The sequence below is a fragment of the Phascolarctos cinereus genome, unplaced genomic scaffold (assembly GCF_003287225.1).
Source record: "Phascolarctos cinereus isolate Bilbo 61053 unplaced genomic scaffold, phaCin_HiC Scaffold_2;HRSCAF=192, whole genome shotgun sequence".
Classification (NCBI taxonomy): Eukaryota; Metazoa; Chordata; class Mammalia; order Diprotodontia; family Phascolarctidae; genus Phascolarctos; species Phascolarctos cinereus.
The window spans coordinates 347,051,437-347,071,449 of NW_027555625.1; the positions used below are offsets into that span (position 1 = coordinate 347,051,437).

Sequence of the window (20,013 nt, forward strand, 5' to 3'; positions counted from 1 at the left end):
CCCTCTGTGTAGTCTTCTTTCTACTACACTATACTGCAGCTTCATTTCCAATTTTCATTCAGAGTTCCAAATTATTGCCATATTTAAGCTTTTATGAATGTGGCTTCAGGCTAGCTTAATGAATAATAACGAACAGTTAAGATATCCACATAGAAATATTTCCAAGTTTTAATATTTAGATAAAAATTTTTTCTTGTGGTATCAGATCTGCTACCCTCTCTTTTCAGAGAAGGAAAGGAGCCTGGTGGTTTTGCATTAAATCATGCTATAACCTGTTGACATATTAATTAGAAATCCTGAGATATTTATGCAGTAAATTGTTATTTCTTTGTCCAGCTCTAAAAATTAAATATACATAAGCTTTGTTGACATATGCCTATAATTCTAATTATTCTTGCTTTATGTGCAGAAATAGCATTTTGACGATTTAGTTATTTTGACTTTTGTCAGCTTCCTCAACTCTTGTTTTTTTTTTTCTTTTTTCAGGCAATTTGACACCTCACTTGCAGAATGTTTTTTCCAGGAGTCCCATTTTTGCTGGGGTAGTTCTTCCTCAAGTTCAGCACCCTAAAAATGCAAGAAGAAAGTATCCAAAGCTAAATGGATTACTGGCAGACATAGTCCACGTATGTTAGAAGAGATCAGGGGCTTATTTCCCAGAACTGTTTGTAAATTTTAATAGCATTTAAAAAATCCTATTTTAATGGAAATTGAAGTATACTAATATGTAAAAATGTTACTGGAAAAAAGTCGTGTATCTTTACAAATGTGTATCTTAGATATAGAAGAATTAGAATTATCATTTATAGGGCCATAGCATTTACTGGAAGGAATCTTAGAAATCATCTAATCCAACCCTCCCCTTAGGAGCAGAGTTGCGACTCTTATTAAGGTCCCCTGGCATTCAAATTAGCTCAATATTTCTTCCCCTGTACCAGAATGACTTGCTGTTGTAATTAGGGCAAATCTATACAGCAAAAGATAAACAGGTCATCCAATCTACTACAGGAAGCAGAGGATGGATATCTTCTGAGACCTTCCAATGTCCAGAACCTCCTAAAAAACTGGACACCCTATATCTCACATTTCTATCTGCAAGTGGCCTGTGTTATCTGGATTTGGCACTATAATGTCCTATTCTATCCCTGTGGTGTTGGCATGCAGAGATACATTGATGTCAAGTTTTTAATTGAAATGAATTTAAATGAAAACATTATGTACGTCTTTGGAAAAGTGTTATTTTGAACTTCTTATTCTTGGATTTCTGTTGATCCCCAAACACTGAAATATAAAGTATAATTTAGAATTGTTAGTAAACTTTGTAATAGAAGGTAGCTTTTCCAGAAATTATTTGATGGATTGCTGGAAAATACTGTTGGTTTTAAGGTCATACATGCCAAAATGTCTTTTTCTGTTTTCTCCTTTTCTTAAAAAAAAAGCCAAAAACATTTATTTATTTACTTTTCGTTTTCAACATTTACTTTTATAAGATTTTGCATTCCAAATTTTTCACCTTCTTCACCTCCCCCCACCCCAAGATGGCATGCTATCTGATATAGGCTATACTTTCTGCTTTCTTAATTCCCTAAATTATGTTATTCAGCTAATATCTGATTAATTGACTATAGAAGAGTCTGGGTTAGGCAGGCATTTTACAGTTTTTCCTTATAAAACTTTACCAATGGATCTTCATCTTGCTCTAAAACTACCTACATAATTTTAGCTAGTGACAGTTTTAAGAATATAAGGATATTCATATCACGTATTAGGTAATGGTTTCTTAATTCTATTTTATGATTCAATTCAAGTTTATGCCTTTTTTTTTTTAGGCAATTGGGGTTAAGTGACTTGCCCAGGGTCACACAGCTAGTAAGTGTCAAGTGTTTGGTCTGAGGCCGGATTTGAACTCAGGTCCTCCTGACTTCAGGGCTGGTGCTCTATCCACTGCACCACCTAGCTGCCCCCAAGTTTATGCCTTTTGAAAGGAAGAGTAAAATATTGCATGATCTGTAATTTTTTAAGGGAACTGTGAAATGTAAATTATTTAGGGACATTTATTACATTTTGGCCCCTTTTTTGTTATTTTGGCTTATAAAATGGTTTCATTTGTAATTATAATATAATTGATCTTTTATTATTTAAAATTTTGTGATCTCACTTATATGTTTTCCAAACACCTTGTTTCTTCCTTCTATTGTCTGTGTTTAGGGCTATTTCTTTGATCAGTGTTACTTCTTCTGAGAACAGAGAAAAGAGTAGGACTATTCTGCTGAAGGCTGAAGTCTTACTAAAGTGGAATTGCATGGTACTATCTTGGCTAAGAGTAAAAAGACTTGGGTTCTGGTTCTAGACTTGCCTTGCCATGTCACTAAATCTCTGTTGCAGTTTTCTCAGGTGTAAGATGGAACTTTTAGTATCTGCCCTACTTTTGTAAAGAGTTATAACAATCATATGATAAGCAGCTGGTATAGTGAAAGAAGCCCTGGATTTAGACCTAGGTTTGAACCCTGACTCTACTATTTACTGTCTACACGTTCTTGGGCAGGTTTTCTCTCTGGGTTTCAGTTCTTTCATCTATAAAATGAAGGGTTGGACTAGATGATCTCTAAATACATGACCCCTTTCAGCTCTAAATTCTACCATTCTATGACAATCTTTTACATTTGTAAGGTATTTCGTAGTTATTAACTAGCTTTCACATATATTGTCTCATCATATTAGCTCACAATAGCTTCATGAGATAAGAATAGCATATTTTAGGCCCATTTTATATGTGAGAAAACTGAGCCTCACAGACTTTAAAGTGTCTTGTCTATAACAACACAGCTATTTAAGTCCTAACTGTGGAATTAGTACTTAAAATTCAGGTTTTCTAACTGCTAATCAACTATTCTTTCCACTATAGCTCAAGATTGGAAATTTGCTGCATGTATATTTTTAATCTTGATCATTTTAGCCAAAACCAGTAATTCAGTCCCCAGCATCTCTTTACCAGAACTCTCCATATATTTTTCTAAGTGACCATAACATCAGTGTTTTGTGTTACTGTGTTAGTTACATGCTTGACTTATATAAATCTACCTTTACACCCTGTAGCACGGAACATTTTAACCTGTGATAATAGAACTACTTAATATAATTTAGGTAAATTGGTAGGGGTAGGGAGGGGGAGAAGAGGATTACTGGGTCCTAATTTTATCTTTTTAATGGTTCAGGCCTTGGCAACCCCATTTTTGCTTAGTTGTAAAAAAAAAAAAGGAGAACCAGGAGAACATTGTGCACAGTAACAGCCACGTTGTGCGATGACTAACTTTGATAGACTTAGCTCTTCTCAGCAATGCAAGGATCTAAGACATCTCCAAAGGTCTCATGATGGAAAATGCTATCTCCATATCCAAAGAAAGAACTATGGAGTTTGAATACAGATTGAAGCATGCTATTTGCTATTTTTTTTCTTTCTGTTTTGTTTCATTTTCTCTTTCTTGTGGTTCCTCCTCTTGGTTCTAATTCTTCCTTACAACATCACTAATGTGAAAATATGTTTAAGAGGAATGTATATGTAGAACCTGTATCAGATTGCATGCCGTCTTGGGGAGGGAGTGAGGAAAGGAGGGGGAGAAAATTTAAAACTCAAAAGCTTATGGAAGTGATTGTTGATGAATCAAAATAAATTAATAAAAAAGAGCTAATGCCTACTGTGCTCTGTAAAGAAATTTGTAAAGTAATTTTAACCTTATTTTATTATTTTCCAGGCTTGTTTACAAATTGATCCTGGTGAAAGGGTGTCATCTACAGATCTTTTGAACCATGACTATTTTACTAGAGATGGGTTCATTGAAAGGTAAGCATTTAAAGGTTTAAAAAATTTTTTTTAAATTAAAACTTTTATGTCATAAGAGTTGACAGATTTCTTTAGGGTCTTGTCTACTGGAAATGTCTGTAATGTGCATAGCTATAGATGGTCATGTGTGTTAGAAAAGAAAACGAATTAAAGTGAGTCTATATGTATAAACTTTAGAGATCATAAGCTAGTGGTAGTCAATTGGATCAAACAACAGGAATTTTGTCTTTAGTCCCATTGGGAACATGGATTTATTGTCCAGTGCTGACTAATCAAGGACAATGATACTGCCAAAGCACAGTGATGGTTCTTTTCTCTGTCCTTATATAGCAGTGGTAGTCCCTGTACTGTACAATGTAGCATCTACATTACAGGATCATAACTTTAAAGCTTAAAGGGATCTTAGAGATCATCTATTCCAACCTTTTAATTTTAGAGATGAGGAAACTGAGACCTAGAGTCCGGAAGTGGTTTACTCAAGGTCACCTAAAGAGTAAGGTACAGAGCTGAGATTTTAACTTAGGTATGGGTCTCGATAATACAATAGATAGAATGCTGGGCTTGGAGTCCAGAAAACCTGAATTCAAATCCAGCCTCAAACACTTACTAGCTGTATGATGCTGGCACATTCTCTCTGTTTGTCTCAGTTTCCTCAGCTGTGAAATGGGGTTAATAATAACACCTACCTCCCGGGTTGTCTCAAGAGTCAAATGAGACAATATTTGTAAAGTGCTTAATACAGTGCCTGGCACATAGTAGGTGCTTAATAAATGCTTGTTCCTTGTCCCCTTCATCTCTAAAATGAGGGGGTCAGTGGTCTCTAAATCTTAGATCCTTAGACTTATAGAATAAATTTATTCTATAATTGTTTTTTGTACATTAATCTTATTTTCCCCTATTATATTCATTTGTTTGTTCATTCATGAATAAACATTTAGTAGTTGCACACTGTGTGCTGAACACTGCTAGGTACTCTTCAGGGAGACTCAGAATTTAGATAAAGCATTGGTCTTTGCCCTTATGAAGCCTGTAGTCTAAGGGGGGTGGGTGGGTGATAAGGGGAGGAGGAAGACAGGGAACAAGTATCTATTAAATAGCTACCCCATGCCAGGCACTGTGCTAAGTGTACATAATATCAAAGTGCTAGGTGCAGACAACAACAAATATTGTCTGATTTGATTACCCAAGACACATACAGCTAACTGTAAGATAAAATATCACAGCTAAGTGCTGTGAAGTATGAAAGAAAAGATAATTACCAATAGGGGGTGAGACTCATGGAAGAAGAGTGTCTGAAGTGAAATTTAACAAAAAGGTAAAACTGAGGCATGTTTCTCTGAACAAAATAATATTTTATTAACAAGGGCACCAACCTGCCAATAGAATGGGTCTAATGACTGCCTTGATTACCCAAAAAAACAAAGAATTAATGGTGCAACTAATTTTTATAAGCATAGAACAAAGAACAGAACCAAGTAGGTGAGGAAATCATACCGTTGGTATGGGTTGGCAACATCATTGGGAGTGAGGGATCATGATTGGTTGTATTAAAGAAAGTGGACATACAGACATGTAGGATTGGGGTCAGCCAACTCTGTCTTGAAGGGAATGCTTTGTGAATTTATGAGGCCCAGTTTCACCCTTAGGTCATTGATAGTGGGCTAGGAGTAGTAGACTCATGGGTGCCTGGGAATGAGATTAACACCTTTAATTGGTAAGGATGAGGTTAAGGTGGAATAAGATCAGCTTGTCTACCCTCAAGGATAAACACAGATGTCATGGAGTTTCTCAGGAGCTGGAGTTATAAGGGAGAACAAGCCTCCTTGGCAAAAAGTGATTTGCAGGTGGTGCTGGGATAACAATTTGTGTGGTACAGCTGCCCAAAAATAACACTCAGAGATTTTCTAGGTATAAAATGAAAGATTTATTACGTTCTCGCGTGAAGCGGGAGACTGCTTCGTCGGCAGTCCGAGCCAAGGCAGAAAGGCCAGGACAAAGGTTATATAGCCCTAAGGCAGAGATACCTACCTACCACTGGCTTTGAATTCCCATTGGATAGGAATTTCAGCCTTACAATCTAAAACACAAAAATCTACCCCAGAAACAAGAAACCACATTATAATACTACCAATCCTAGCTATTTATCCTTACTTAGTAATTAGCCATTACCTAATGCTGATGTAACAATACAAATCATATGATTTCTAGGAACCTGAAACTTAGGCCTATTCAGGTTAGTGTAACCAACCTCCAGTTTGCAACAGTCTAAGACATTGCTACACTCAGTCCATCTGAGAGATCTCACATTGTTTACGTTGTTTTACTCAGTTAAAAACCAGAGTCTTGACAAAAGTTTGCAAAAAGGAGAGATCTCTTTATTGACTTTCCCGAGAAAGTGTACCCCCGTGCTGCCTAAGCTGCCCCGAGAGTGTGAGTGCTCTTTGTTTAAGGAAAGATTATATAGACCCTAATGCAGCAGCCCACCCTAACCCCCTCCCGTTGGCTCATTGGCTGAGCCTCAGGTATACAATCTATTCGTGTAAAAACTACCCCAGTAACAGAGAGAACAAAGAGGTATAGAAATTATGTTAGCATGTTCCCCTTTTCAGGGCCTCACAGTTTCAGCAGCCCTTTACCCAAGGTCATATAACTAGCTAGAGGATGAGATAGATAGTATGTTCTTATGGCTCAGGAATTTCTGCTAAGAAATTCTAAGAGTAGGGGAGGGAGAAGGCTGGGGGAGGGGGTCTTGTATTCTGAGGGGTCTTCACTTAGTGTTGGTACACATGTACCACTCAAAAGCAACAATACCAGAACCATTAACAAGAACTAATGACCCTTTAAGGAGGCTTCACTTCTGAGAGATCATCTCTCACAAATTCTTTTAGAGTTAGAGTGTTTTATGAGAATATTGAACCTCTTAAACTTAGCTCAGAGTTTTTCTTTAACGTTGATTGTGGGAAAGTTTAAACCTTTGCATCTAACTTGAGAGAAGAGAGACTAAACTTTTGAACTCCTGAGCTTCTATACTCAGAGACAGAAAAAAAGGATTAGGCTGTTATGTATAACACAGAATAGAGTTACAGAATAGGATCAATTACAAAATATAAAAAACAGAGTCAATGTCTAGCTTCCACAGGAGGAAACATTTGGGTTGAGCTTTAAAAAATGGGTAGGGATTCAACAGGTGAAAATGGGAGAGAGAGAGAGAGGCTACCCTATGAATAAAGGTCAGAACAAGCAAAGGCAAAGCCAGAAAAACAGAGAACATGTATATGGGGTAGAGAGTAGTCCATTTTGTCTGGATCAGAAAGTTTGTAGGGATTATGAGAAGGCTGAAAATATAGGGTGAATTAAATTGTGAGGAGCAGACAAGGCAGTTTTCAATTTACTGAATTTATCCTGATATTAACTAATCAGAGACAATACTATTCTAGTACCTGTTGATGGCTTGACTCCTTGCCATTATTGTTTTGTTTTTTAAGTTGTCTTCTTTTTTATTATGAATGTAATCAAACACAAATATTTTGATATACAGAAATGAATAAAAAGAGGGTTATGTATATAAATGTTATATACATTTTAAAATAATTTTAAAAAATTTTAAACTTAAATGTAGAATGAGAAAAGGAAAAAAATACATTGCCATGTACACAGTAGACCATAAGAGAGGATTCAATATAAAACAATAAATTTCCATTTCAAGAAAACCTGTATAATAAATATTTCACAGTGTTTTCAAAGCTGCCCAGCTTTTCTTTGCATCTTTGTTGGCTCTCTTTTGTTCTCTGCTGTACACTTTTTACTTTATTTCCCCCACCACCACCAAAGAAGGCTACAATTAAGTATGGACATACACACACACATACGTGTATATATATAGTATGTATATATGTGTATATATATCTGTAAAGATATATAGGTATACACATATACTCTCATACACAAAAATGTAAGATGGTACTTTGCTTATTTCCACCTGTGTTGTGTCTCTGGAGGTGGATAACATCTTTCATAGGTCCAAGTCTTTCCTTGTTTTTCTAAATCAACCAGCTCATCATTTCCTACCCCACAGCAGTATTCCAATCACATCCTTATCTGAGAGATTGTCTATGAAAGTGTTTTCCCAATTTTCTACTTTACTTCTATCCTTGGCTACATAGGTTTCATTTATACAAGAAATTTTTCATTTAAAATAATAAAAATTATCTTTTTTATACTTCAACAGTGCTTTCCTTTACAATATAGTTTAAGGTCTGATATTGCTGAATCTACTTCCTTTACATCTTTTTTCCTAGTTTCTTTGAAGTTCTTGATCTTTTGCTCTTCCAAATGAACTTTGTTCTTATTTTTTCTAACTCAGTAAAATAATTTTTTAGTAATTTAATTGGGATAACATTGAATAAATAGATTAGTTAGGTAAAATTGTCATTTAAAAATTATATTGGCTTTACCGACCAATGAACAATAAACATTACTTCAGTTGTTTAGATATGAGTTTATTTATACAGAAAGTGTTTTATGTTTATGTTCATATAGTTCCTGTGTCTGTTTCGGCACGTATACACTTAAGTATTTTATACTGTCTAGATATTTTAAATGCTCTAAAACAGAGGTGGGGAACCTTTTCATGTTAGAAGGCTGCATTAATATTTAGCTGTAATCAAATAAGGCTGCATTCAAGAAATAAGGCTGCATTCAAAAAATTAGATAGACTTAAAAATGCACATTATTTTGAAAAATATAACTACTATATACTTAGTAATTTCAAAAAATGAAAACCGTTGAAATTACTAAGTATATAGTAGTTATATTTTTACAAAATAAAGAAATATTCAAGTCATTTTGATTTGACATATTACACAGAAATGCAGCATTCCTATGGAAATCTTCTTTTCATAAATCACATTGCTGATTCTGTTCATAAAATTTAACTATCTGTTCTCGCAGAGATAAAATTTTGGCTAACACCTGTCCCTGTGATAGTCAGTGCACTTTAGAATGATATGGCAAATCCACACTGAATACCTCATCATTCAACTGGAGCATGTTATGAAACTGATGATAGTATGTTGCATTTGCATAAATATAGCTAACAATACATATAACTTGTTGCAAAATGTCACTTAAAATAGTAGCGTTAGCACAGAGATTTTGCTAATGCAAAATACAACGAAAAGAAATGAGAGCATCTGGATCTGTTAATATTGTTTTTTTAATTTGTGCAATATACCCTTCATGTTTTTCTGTCATGGAAGGTGTGTCTTCTGTACATACACTTACTAAGTTTACCAAATTCAGTCCAACTTCACGACATTTATTTTCAAAGTTGTTGAAGGTAAAAACTAAGTCTATATATATATATGTATATGAAAAAAAATCCAAGTATTTCAAAAAAGCTGTTTTCAAAAAACTTCTTCAAAAAGAAATTTCAGATGAATATTTTCCCCAGGTAGCAAAGGTCATTGATGAGCAGGATGATATATATGAATCATCTGAAGAATACGTAGGTGCTATAGATCTATTAATTGTAGAATACAATGAAAGATTAGCCAACTTTGAGAATCATGACATCGCACTCAAATTAACATTTCAGTGTCACTTAGTTGATATCAGCAAGGCACCTGAAGAAGTACAGATGGAATTCATTGAGGTCTCAGTAGATGACATTTTCAAGTCATTATTTGATGCTAAGAAAGATCCAGTTAAAATATGGAAAAATGCAGTAGAAAACCCATGCCTCTGGCAACATGCCGGAAAAATGCTTTCTTGCTTTTCAGCCACTTGGTGCTACAAATCTATATTCTCCTACCTAATCCAAATCAAGGTCACAAATGATTAATACCCATCTAGAGGATCAGCTGAAACTTTGGACCTCCATGCTGCAACCAAATATTCAAATGCTTTCCAACAAAAAGCAGACAAAACAAACGTTTTTTTTTTTAACATGATGAGCTGTTAAGCAGACAGAAATTAATAATACTGTTGAACTGTGTAACTATTCACACATTCTACTTCAAACAGAAACACACTGCACTGTTGTCAAAAGCTCATAACAGACTGGTGTACTTGACTCCTATAAACTCACTCAGGCTGAACCTCCACCCCTGGATGTTGGGTCTTTCCTGGGGTCTTCTCAAATTGTCTCGGGAGGATAACTGCTTCACCCCATACTTATTTCTGCTACTCTTAGGTGAAGTTATGTCCTTTTTTGTGGGGGAAATTTGGAGAGCCTAAAGTTTTCTGACCTACTCAGACATCTTCCCAGAATCCTATAATACACACTTTTAAAAAACATGGTATGTAACATAAGTTCATAGAACCTTTTAAAAGGTAGTAAGAGAATTGCCTTATTTTGTCTCAGATTCCTAAAATCTAGCCACTGTTCAGATTCTTATGATCTAGCCAATAGCCTACTCCTTAAGAGTCTGCCCAATATGATGGATGTTTTAATAAACCTTGTCTTTGGCTGAAAAAAAAAAGAATTGCCTTATTTTTTTTCCTGTCTCCTGAATTCCTTTTTATTTTCTTCTGTGGAAATTTAGTGTTTTATAGATGTGCTTTTCTTTCTTTTTATCTCTCTCACTACCTACTGACTCCCCTTATATCTCAGGCAGAACCACGCATGTCACATAATAAATTGGTATGATTAAGTTAAATCAAATCATTGGCAATGTATGAAAATGTATGTTTCAATTTGCACCTCTAGTCCATCTCCCTGCCAAGAGGGAGAAAGCATATTTCATTATCAATCTATTAAAGTCATATTTGGCACTGCTCAAAGTTCTGAAGTTTTTCAGAATTGTTTTTTCTTTACGTTATTGTGATCCTTGTGTAAATTTTCTTTTATGGTGTTTCTCATTTCTTTCTGCATCAGTTCATACAAGTCTTCCCAAGTTTCTCTGAATCTATCCCTTTCATAATTTCTTATGATATGATATTATTCCTTTTTTTAAAATCAAGCATTTAAAAATTTTTTTTAAATTAAATTTTCTTGAATGAATATCTGCCTTCTTTCCCTCCTCCCTTCCCCTTCCTGATAGAGGAGGCAAGAAAAACAAAGTTCCCCTACTATCAATGTATATAATTAAGCAAAATAAATTCCCACATTGGCCATATTTTTTAAAAAGTCTCATTCTGAACTCTGAGTCCATCATACCTCTATCAGGAGATAATTAGGCTGTTTCATCTTCAGTCTTGTAGAATCATGGTTTGTCACTCTTGATCAGAGTTCCTAAGACTTTTAGAGTTTATTGCCTTTATTATATTGTCATTATGGTATAAATTGTTCTTCTAATTCTGTTCACTCTGTAACATGCAAATCTTAGGTTTTTCTGAAACCATCCTCTTCATCATCTCTTTACAGTACAATAGTATTCCATCACATTCTGTATATATGTATATATATATATATATATAACTTATTGTAATAATATTTAATTACATTTCTATACTACAATTTGTTTGACCATTCCCCAATTGATGAGTACATACTTTGTTTCCAGTTCTTTGCTGAAATAAAAAAGTGCTGCTATAAATGTTTTTTATACATATGGATCCATTCTTTCTGTCTTTGACCTTGTTAGGATATAATGACATCACTGGGTCAAACAGCATTTACAGTTTAGCATCCTTTTAGGGATAGTTTCAGATTGTTTTCCTTAATGGTTAGAAAATATACACAGCTCTACAGTCCCGCCAACAATAGCAATTTTCATCTTTCCAATCTGAAAAATGAGGTAAAACATCAGAGCTATTCGAATTCACATTTCTCTCATTATAAGTTATTTGGACCATTTTTTCATATTGTTGTTGTTAACTTGCCTTCTACTGTTGAGAAATGTCTATTCATATCCTTTGACCATATATCCGTTGGTGAATGGCTTTTGTTCATATATGTTTGTATTAGTTCTCTGTCTCTATACCTCAGCTTTGAGTGTATTGTCAGAGAAGTTTGCTGCAAGAATTTTTCCCTGATTCATTGTTTTCCTTCAAATTGTAACTATGTTGATTTTGTTTGTGTAAAAACTTTAAAATTTTATACAACAAAATTAATCCATTTTATCTCTTGTTATCCTCTTTATCCATTGTTTGGTCAATAATTCTTTTCCTACACATACTTGTGAATGGTATATCCTTTCCTGCTCCTCTCATTTGTGTAGCTCATATAGTTAATGGTATAAAATGTCAGTCTAAAACTAATTTCTGCCAGAAAACTGTTTTCTAGATTTTGTAGCATTATTTGGTTGGTGTCCTTAAGTTGGTTATTAGTTAGCTGGTGAACTTGGAGTTATGCAACAGTATGCTATCATGTGCAATTGCTTATGAGTCTCTGTTCTCCTTATCACCTTTTCTAATTTTTAACCAGTAAGAAATAGTTTTGAAGATTACAGACCTACAGTAAAGTTTGAGATCTGGTACTTTTAGGTCATCTTTAGTCCTAATTTTTTTCCTCATTATTGTCCTTGACCTTTTGTTCTTCCAGATGAATGTTAGTACTATTTCATCTAGTCCTCTGAAATATTACTAGTTTGGCATGACTAAATCTGTAAATTGATTTAGATAGTATTCTTATTTTATTATATTGGCAGAATCTAGTTATGGAAATCAGTATTTCTCCCATTATCACCGTATTATTGTCATCTTCCTTGTCCTTTTATAGCACTTAGAATCAGCCATACAATAGCACCTTATATATTGTCTTTCTCTTTTATGTCAGGGAAACTTGTTTCTCCTTCTCCAGCTCCTGAAGATTTTTCAACATTTTTCAACATGACTAGACCTATATAGAAGGGAAGCCAAGAAGCAAAAATAAGGATGGAGAGTGTTCCAGGAGTGGGGGGCACCCAGGGAAAATGCTTGAAGATGGTGCAAGGAGCAGCAATGAGGCCAATGTCACTGGATTGCAGAGTATTTGGAGGAAAAATGAGATGTAAATAGATAGGAAAGGTAGAAAGAGACCAGGTTATGAATGGCTTTAAAAGCCAGAGATTTTCTGTTTAATCCTGAACATAATAAGGAACCACTAGAAATTATTGAGGAGGGGGTGATATGGTCAGACCGACATTTTAGGAGGATTGATGTGATAGCTCAGTGGAAGTTAGATTGGATGGGGAGAAATTTGAGGCATGAGGGACAATAGCAGGCTATTTCAGTAATCTAGGCATGAAGTGATAAGGGCTTGGTCCAAGGTGGTGGAAGTATCAAAGGAGAGAAGAGGGGTATATATGAGAGATGTTATGAAGGTAGAATGACAGGACTTGACAATTGATTGGGTACAGGGAGTGAGAGAGAGAGAGCAGTTAAGAGTGACAGCTAAGTTGCAAGCCTGAGTTGTTGGTGGTAATAGGAACCTTGGAAAGAGGGGACGGTTTAGGAGGGAAAATAATGAATTTAGTTTTGGATATGTTGAGTTGAATATATCTATGGCATATCCATTTCAAGATGTTTAAGAAGCCATTGAAGATACAAGACCCTAGGGGTCAGGAAAGAGGTTAGAGCTGGACAAGGTAGATCTGAGAGTCATCTACACAGAGATGATTCTAAAGCAGCAGAACCCACAAAAAGACAGACTGAAACAAATTTACAGCCCAAGACAGCCTGGATGGTTGATCAGAAAGGTATATCATGTTGAGTGGGGAGAGGCGCGCAGTTCGGCATGGCCGCGCAGGCAAGGCAGGCCTCTGCGAACGTGGAGCAGGCCTCAGAGGAATGGATCTCAGGCAGCTGTGGCGGTTTCCAGACTTCTCAACCCACGAACGCCAAAGACAACTTAGAAGGTCAGTGGGAAAGGTCTGTGACTGCGGTGAGAGAGAGAAGCGCTGGGTCGCAGATCCAGTCCCCGAGCTCAGCCCCGGAGTGGCTGCTGCTTCCAGAGCTTCTGGCCCACAGATTGAGGTGGAATCGAGTGGCTGATCAGAGAGGGATTGCAGGGATCTCTTTGCCAGTGCTGGTGCAGGAATCTCTCGCTTTTGCCCATGCTTGGATCTGGGTCACAATTCTGGGTGGTGGTCCTGGGACAAGGAGGAGTGCTGCCGTGATGGATCTTGTAGTAGTGGTGCAGACGAAATCCTCCTCACAGTTCCAAGGCAGAAAAGAGTGCTTGTTGTCACTCATAGACCATAGCATAGGCCAGGAAAGGAGTAAACACCTCGTCCCTTATCATGCCACCTTGGAAGAACTGAAAATTTACAGGTCCCTAAAAGTATCTCTGAAAACAGCTGCACAAAACCCCTGAAGCTTGGGACAGTACATTCTCCACACTGGAAGCAGACCCCTACCTTAACAAAGAGTTTAAAACTCAGGTAATTTCCTGGGATCATGAATAAACAAAGGTCCAAAAAAAGTCAGACCATAGAATCTTTGTCTGGTAACAAAGAAGATCAAAACATATAACTAGAAGAAGACAACAGAGTCAAAACTCCTACATCCAAAGCCTCCAAGAAAAATATGAATCAGTCTCAGGCCATGGAAGAGCTCAAAGAGGAGTTTGAGAAACAAGTAAGAGAAGTAGAGGAAAAACTGGGAAGAGAAAAGAGAGTGATGCAAGAAAATCATGAAAAACAAGTCAACAGCTTGACAAAGGAGACCCCAAAAAATGCTGAAGAAAATAACACTTTAAAAAATAGCCTAACCCAAATGGCAAAAGAGGTCCAAAAAGCCAATGAGGAGAAGAATGCCCTAAAAACCAAAACTGGCCAAATGGAAAAGGAAGTCCAAAAGCTTATTGAAGAAAATACTTCCTTGAAAATTAGAGTGGAGCAATTGAAAGCTAGTGACTTTATGAGAAATCAAGACATTGTAAAACAAATCCAAAAGAATGAAAAAATAGAAAACAATGTGAAATATTTCATTGGAAAAACAACTGACCTGGAAAATAGATAGAGGAGAGATAATTTAAAAATTATTGGACTGTCTGAAAGCCATGATCAAAAAGAGCCTAGACATCATCTTTACGAAATTATCAGGTGGTGCAGTGTATAGAGCACTGGCCCTGGATTCAGGAGGACCTGAGTTCAAATCCGACCTCAGACACATAATACTTGCTAGCTGTATGACCCTGGGCAAGTCACTTAACCCCATTGCCTAGGCCCCCCCAAAAAAAAATTATCAAGGAAAACTGCCCTGGTATTTTAGAACCAGAGGGCAAAATAGAAATAGAAATAATCCACCCATCACCTCCTGAAAGAGATCCCCAAAGGAAAACTCCTAGGAATATTGTAGCCAAATTCCAGAGTTCCCAGATCAAGGAGGAAATATTGCAAGCAGCCAGAAAGAAACAATTCAAGTATTGTGGAAACACAATCGGGATAACACAAGATTTAGCAGCATCTACATTAAGGGACCAGAGGGCATGAAATATAATATTCTGGAGGTCAAAAGAGATAGGATTACAATCAAGAATCACCTTCCCAGCAAAACTGAGTATAATCCTTCAGGGGGAAAAACGGACATTCAGTGAAATAGAGGACTTTTAAGCATTCTTGATGAAGAGACCAGAGCTGAATAGAAAATTTTACTTTCAAATACAAGACTCAAGAGAAACATGAAGAGGTAAACAGGAAAGACTTATTAATAAGGGACTTATTAAGGTTGAACTGTTTACATTCCTGCATGGAAAGATGATATTTGTAACTCATGAGGCCTTTGTCAGTATTAGGGTAGTTGGAGGGAAAAAATTATATGTGATAGATAGATAGATAGATAGATAGATAGATAGATAGATAGATAGATAGATAGATAGATAGATGGCACAGGGTGAGTTGAAGATGAAGGAGTGATATCTGGAGAATAAAATTAAGGGGTGAGAGAGGATTATACTGGGAAAAGGAGAAAGGGAGAGGTACAATGGGGTAAATTATCTCACATGAAACAGACAAGAAAAAGCTTTTACAGTGGAGGGGAAATGGGGGAAGGTGAGAGGGAATGAGTGAATCTTATTCTCATCGGATTTGGCTTAAGGAGGGAATAACATACACACTCAATTGGGTATGGAAATCTATCTTACCCTACAGGAAAGTGGGGGGGGAAGGGGACAAGAGAGTAGGGGGATAATACAGGGGAGGGAAGATTGGGGGAGGGTTAATCAGGAGCAAATACTTCTGAGGAGCGACAGGGTCAAAAGAGAGAAGAGAATAAATGGGGGGCAGGATAGGATGAAGGGAAATATACGTAGTTTTTCACAGCATGAAAAAAAGTTTTTGTTGTATATTCTGTAAGAATTAAGAGAAGTAATATAGGAAGACCTCATATCCCTAGTATTGTTAGCAAGGGTTCATTTAAATTTCTTTACTTTATAAATGTGGTTAAATATACATAACATTTTTATGAAATAAATTAAAAAAATAAAATTAAAAAATATGACTAGATTTGTTGATTAGGAAGCCGTTGACAACCTTTGAGAAAGGAGTTCCTGTAGCATTGTGGAAGAGAAGCCAGATTGCAAGGGTTTGAGGAGAGAGTAGTTGCTGGATGAGGTGGAGTGATTGGATGTAAACAATTCATTTGAGAAATGTGGCCACAAAAGTGAGAAGAAAAATAGGAAAGGCAACTCTCTGGTGAATAATAATCAACTAAAGAAAATTGGTAGGACATGAGCATATTTGGAGGCAGATGGAAAAGATTCAGTGAAGAGTAAGAATTTGAAAGTGCTTCAGAGAGAGGGAATGACTATTAGAGCAATATTGTGGAGGAACTGAGGAAATAGAATCAAAGGTATAGGGAGAATGATTAGTCATTAATGAACTATAGAGATACCTCTTGTGCTGTGACTAGAGGAAAAGAGAGGTACTCAAAACTTTTGAATAATAGAGAAGAGGATCTGAGGCAACTTAAGTTGGACTACTTCAGTCTTCTCAGTGAGGTAGTAGGCTGAGTAATCAACTGTACTTGTGGAGGTTTGAGCTAGGTTTGGAACCAAGGGGTTTTAGAAGAAGGTTTGGAACAGTCACGGGGGAATGAAATGGAGTTCATTGAGCAGCAAGACAGGATCAACTGAAATTTGTAACAGATAAAACAAGCTTGGTTTTATGACTTTTTCCAGTGATGCTCAGAAGTTCTGAAGTAGCAGTGGAGAAGTTTGATGGTGGGAATTTTCCAGAGATGAAGATTTGCAGGCCAAGAATGATGGAAGTTCAGGAGGGCAAGAAATTCTAAGGTAGTAGCTAGTGAAACATTACAGTGGTAGACCATGAGGTCAGGGCTGAGTGTGGAGGCAAGTAAGGTGGTGTGTGTGAGGGTATATATGGCTTGGGTGATAAGGTTGAGCATGATAAAGTTGAAAAATAAACATATTGTGAATAGCAGGGTGGTAAAGGTAGAGCAGAAAATTTTGTTCAGATGGTAGATTCTTGGAGGTGCTGGAAATCTGTGATATGATGAGATCTAAAGTGTTGGGATGGTGTCATCAGTAACATCCATCATGGGAAATGAATAAATTGAGGACCCAGGAAGTTAGAGGTCAGTATGCTTCAGTGAAGTGGAAACAGAGGTCAGTGGAATTGAGGTATTTGAGGAATTGTGAAACCAGTTGACAACATGAACCTAAAAGCCCCTGAGAGTCATGGCTGGAGTTGAAATAACAAAGAAGATTGTGAGCAAGGTATTAAAGCTATTGAGAAAATAGGGAGAGTTTCCTGGAGGGTAGTGTTGAGAAGAAAGTCAGGAGAGTGACTTGAAGGTTAGATATATGAAACAGCAGAGATAGAGAAGCATTAGTATGAATGGCAGTCATGGACTTCAAAAGAAGAATGGTTATTGAGGAATAGTGGCAGAGGGATAGTTTAGAGGTAGTGGCAGTAAGAAGTAAAGAATGTGCCAATCTCTTCTCCTTGCCCTGTGTAATAAAAGAGTAGTGGCTTACATTGGGGAGAATTATAAAGTATATGGTATCTTCAGAAGAGAATTGAATTTCTGTTAGAGTAAGGAGGGGTCAGAATGCTGACTGAAAAGTTCAAGGATGATATTTAAGAGAGTTCCAAAGGGTACATTGGAATGAAGTAGGAAATGCAAATCACTCTATTGGGGTCCACTCCTTCTGCTCCCCTAAATCAAAGGGACAGAAGGAAGAGTTAATATACTTCTGGTTGACTACAGTTGCTTTCAGACCGTGTTGGACCTAGGTTCATTCATGTTGGAGTGGACCTTGGGAAAGGTAGGGCTGATTAGAATAAGTACTAAGGTTTTGGAGTAGGTAGATTGTAAACTTCAGAGCAGGGACCATACTTTTTGTAGTTTAAAAAATTTCTGACAGTATTGAGTGCAAAAGTGCTCTCAAATACTTGGTTGGTAAAATAGATTTTTTTTAAAAAAAAAAGCAGCTTCATGATAGCTACTTGTGCTTCAAAAAGTAATGGAGAAAGTTACTCATGAATAAATAATTTATTCTGGTACCATTTGAGATGCTACATGACCTAGTAGATGGGGCAGTAGACTTGGAAAAGAAGATCTTGGTTCAAATCCCACCTCTGATGCTCCTTATATGTGACCATCCTCAAATCACTTAACATCTATGAGCCTCAGCTCCCTCATCTATGAAATGGGGCTAATAATACCTATAATACCTATCTCACAAGATTGCTGTGAGGATCAAATATATGTGAAATATTTTGTAAATTTAGAGTATGATATAAATAAATGCCATTTATTATTACAGCATTTAGTCATTTATTTTCAGACCCCAGGAGGTTCAGTTTCAAATTTAATCAAGTCAGAGAGAAAAATGTGGGATAACCATATGGATGAGTTTTAGAGAGTTAGAGATAAGGCTCTGTCTTGGACTCCCTTCTCTTTTCTCTCGGTGCTCTTACTTGAGGTCCTCCAGATCCGTATTTTTGGTTGTTGTTGAGTTGTTTCATTTGTGTCTGCCTCCTTGTGAGCCCATTTGGAGTTTTCTTGGCAAGGGTAGTGGAGTGGTTTGCCATTTCCTTCTCTCACCCATTTTACAGATGAGGAACTGAGACAAACAAGGTTAATTGACTTGCCCAGGGTCACACACTAGTAAGTGTCTGAGGCCGGATTTGAACTTAGACGGATGAGACTTCCTGATTCTAAGCCCAGTGCTTTACCCACTGCACCACCTACCTGCCCAAGATCTATGTAAATACCTCTATTTTTTCCCCTTGAATGTTAGTCCTACATTGCAAATAGCTTAATATAATTCTTCAAAAACAAAGTATTTACTTTTGTTAAAGTTTATACTTTATTTTTAATTTGTATTGATACATTTTATTTTAACACATCAACCATTAAACAACTGTCACTTCTCCCATTATACTTTCCCATAAAAAATAAATTAAGTAAAATAAAGATTGTGACTTACAATACATGTTCTTTATAGTTTATAGTTTGGTAACAGAAAGGAAAGATTTCATAGTATCCTATCATAGGATTATAAGGTGGCTGGATCTTAGAGACCATGTAGTCTAATTCCCCTTCATTTTTTGAAATACGAAAATACAGATTCAGGTTAAAAGTGACTTGCACAAAGACATACAGCTAATAAGTGTCAGAAGCAGCATTTGAACCAGAGTTTCCTGGCTTCAAGCTTGTCACTTTATCTACTGTTATGCTGTCTTTCAAGACTTCAGGCTTTAATGATTTGAAATCAACATTTTATATTTCCTGAGCTGTCTTTCCCATTAGGAATATTTGTTTATTTGTAGGTTGTAAAGCAATCCAAGTATATAGAATTCCTTCTTTTAAAGATTTTGGAAGGCTCATCTTTATTTATAAGTAGTGTAGATGAGTTAAGTATAAATTGTTTTTGCCTTTCTTTGTGTCTTCTTTGCTGAGCATAGTGTCTGGCGCAGAGTAAGCACTTAATAAATGGTTGTTCACTTGATTCAGCATGTAACATGTATAAATGTATTTGTTACGTAGTTGATAAGTAAATTAGAGCAAATAGAACATAAGGATACCACATTTTGTGCATAAATTGCTTTGTGTTTGAATTTTTTTTTATCAGATTTATACCAGAACTGAGGGCTAAGTTACTACAAGAAGCAAAAGTCAATTCATTCATAAAGCCCAAAGAGAATTCTAAAGAAACTGAATACACTAAAGAAGACAAAAAAACAACCCATGGAAATACATTGCCAAGTAGTTCAACTATAGGAAAGGTGAGGATTTGGATGTTTGTTTTCCTGAAAAATACCGCTTTGTATATGGAAAAC

At 36.2% G+C, this 20,013-nt stretch overlaps 1 protein-coding gene across 8 annotated transcripts in view; it reads left to right on the top strand.

Annotated features, from left to right (window-relative positions):
* CDKL3 (cyclin dependent kinase like 3) overlaps positions 1-20,013 on the top strand; it is a 68,366-nt gene that overhangs the window by 35,201 nt on the left and 13,152 nt on the right. For all 8 annotated transcript variants that reach the window (XM_078150362.1, XM_078150360.1, XM_020991201.2 and 5 more), the window contains 3 exons: positions 487-626; positions 3,753-3,841; positions 19,806-19,959. In XM_078150362.1, the coding sequence (XP_078006488.1) occupies positions 487-626; positions 3,753-3,841; positions 19,806-19,959 (383 nt within the window). The remainder of the gene's footprint in view (positions 1-486; positions 627-3,752; positions 3,842-19,805; positions 19,960-20,013) is intronic.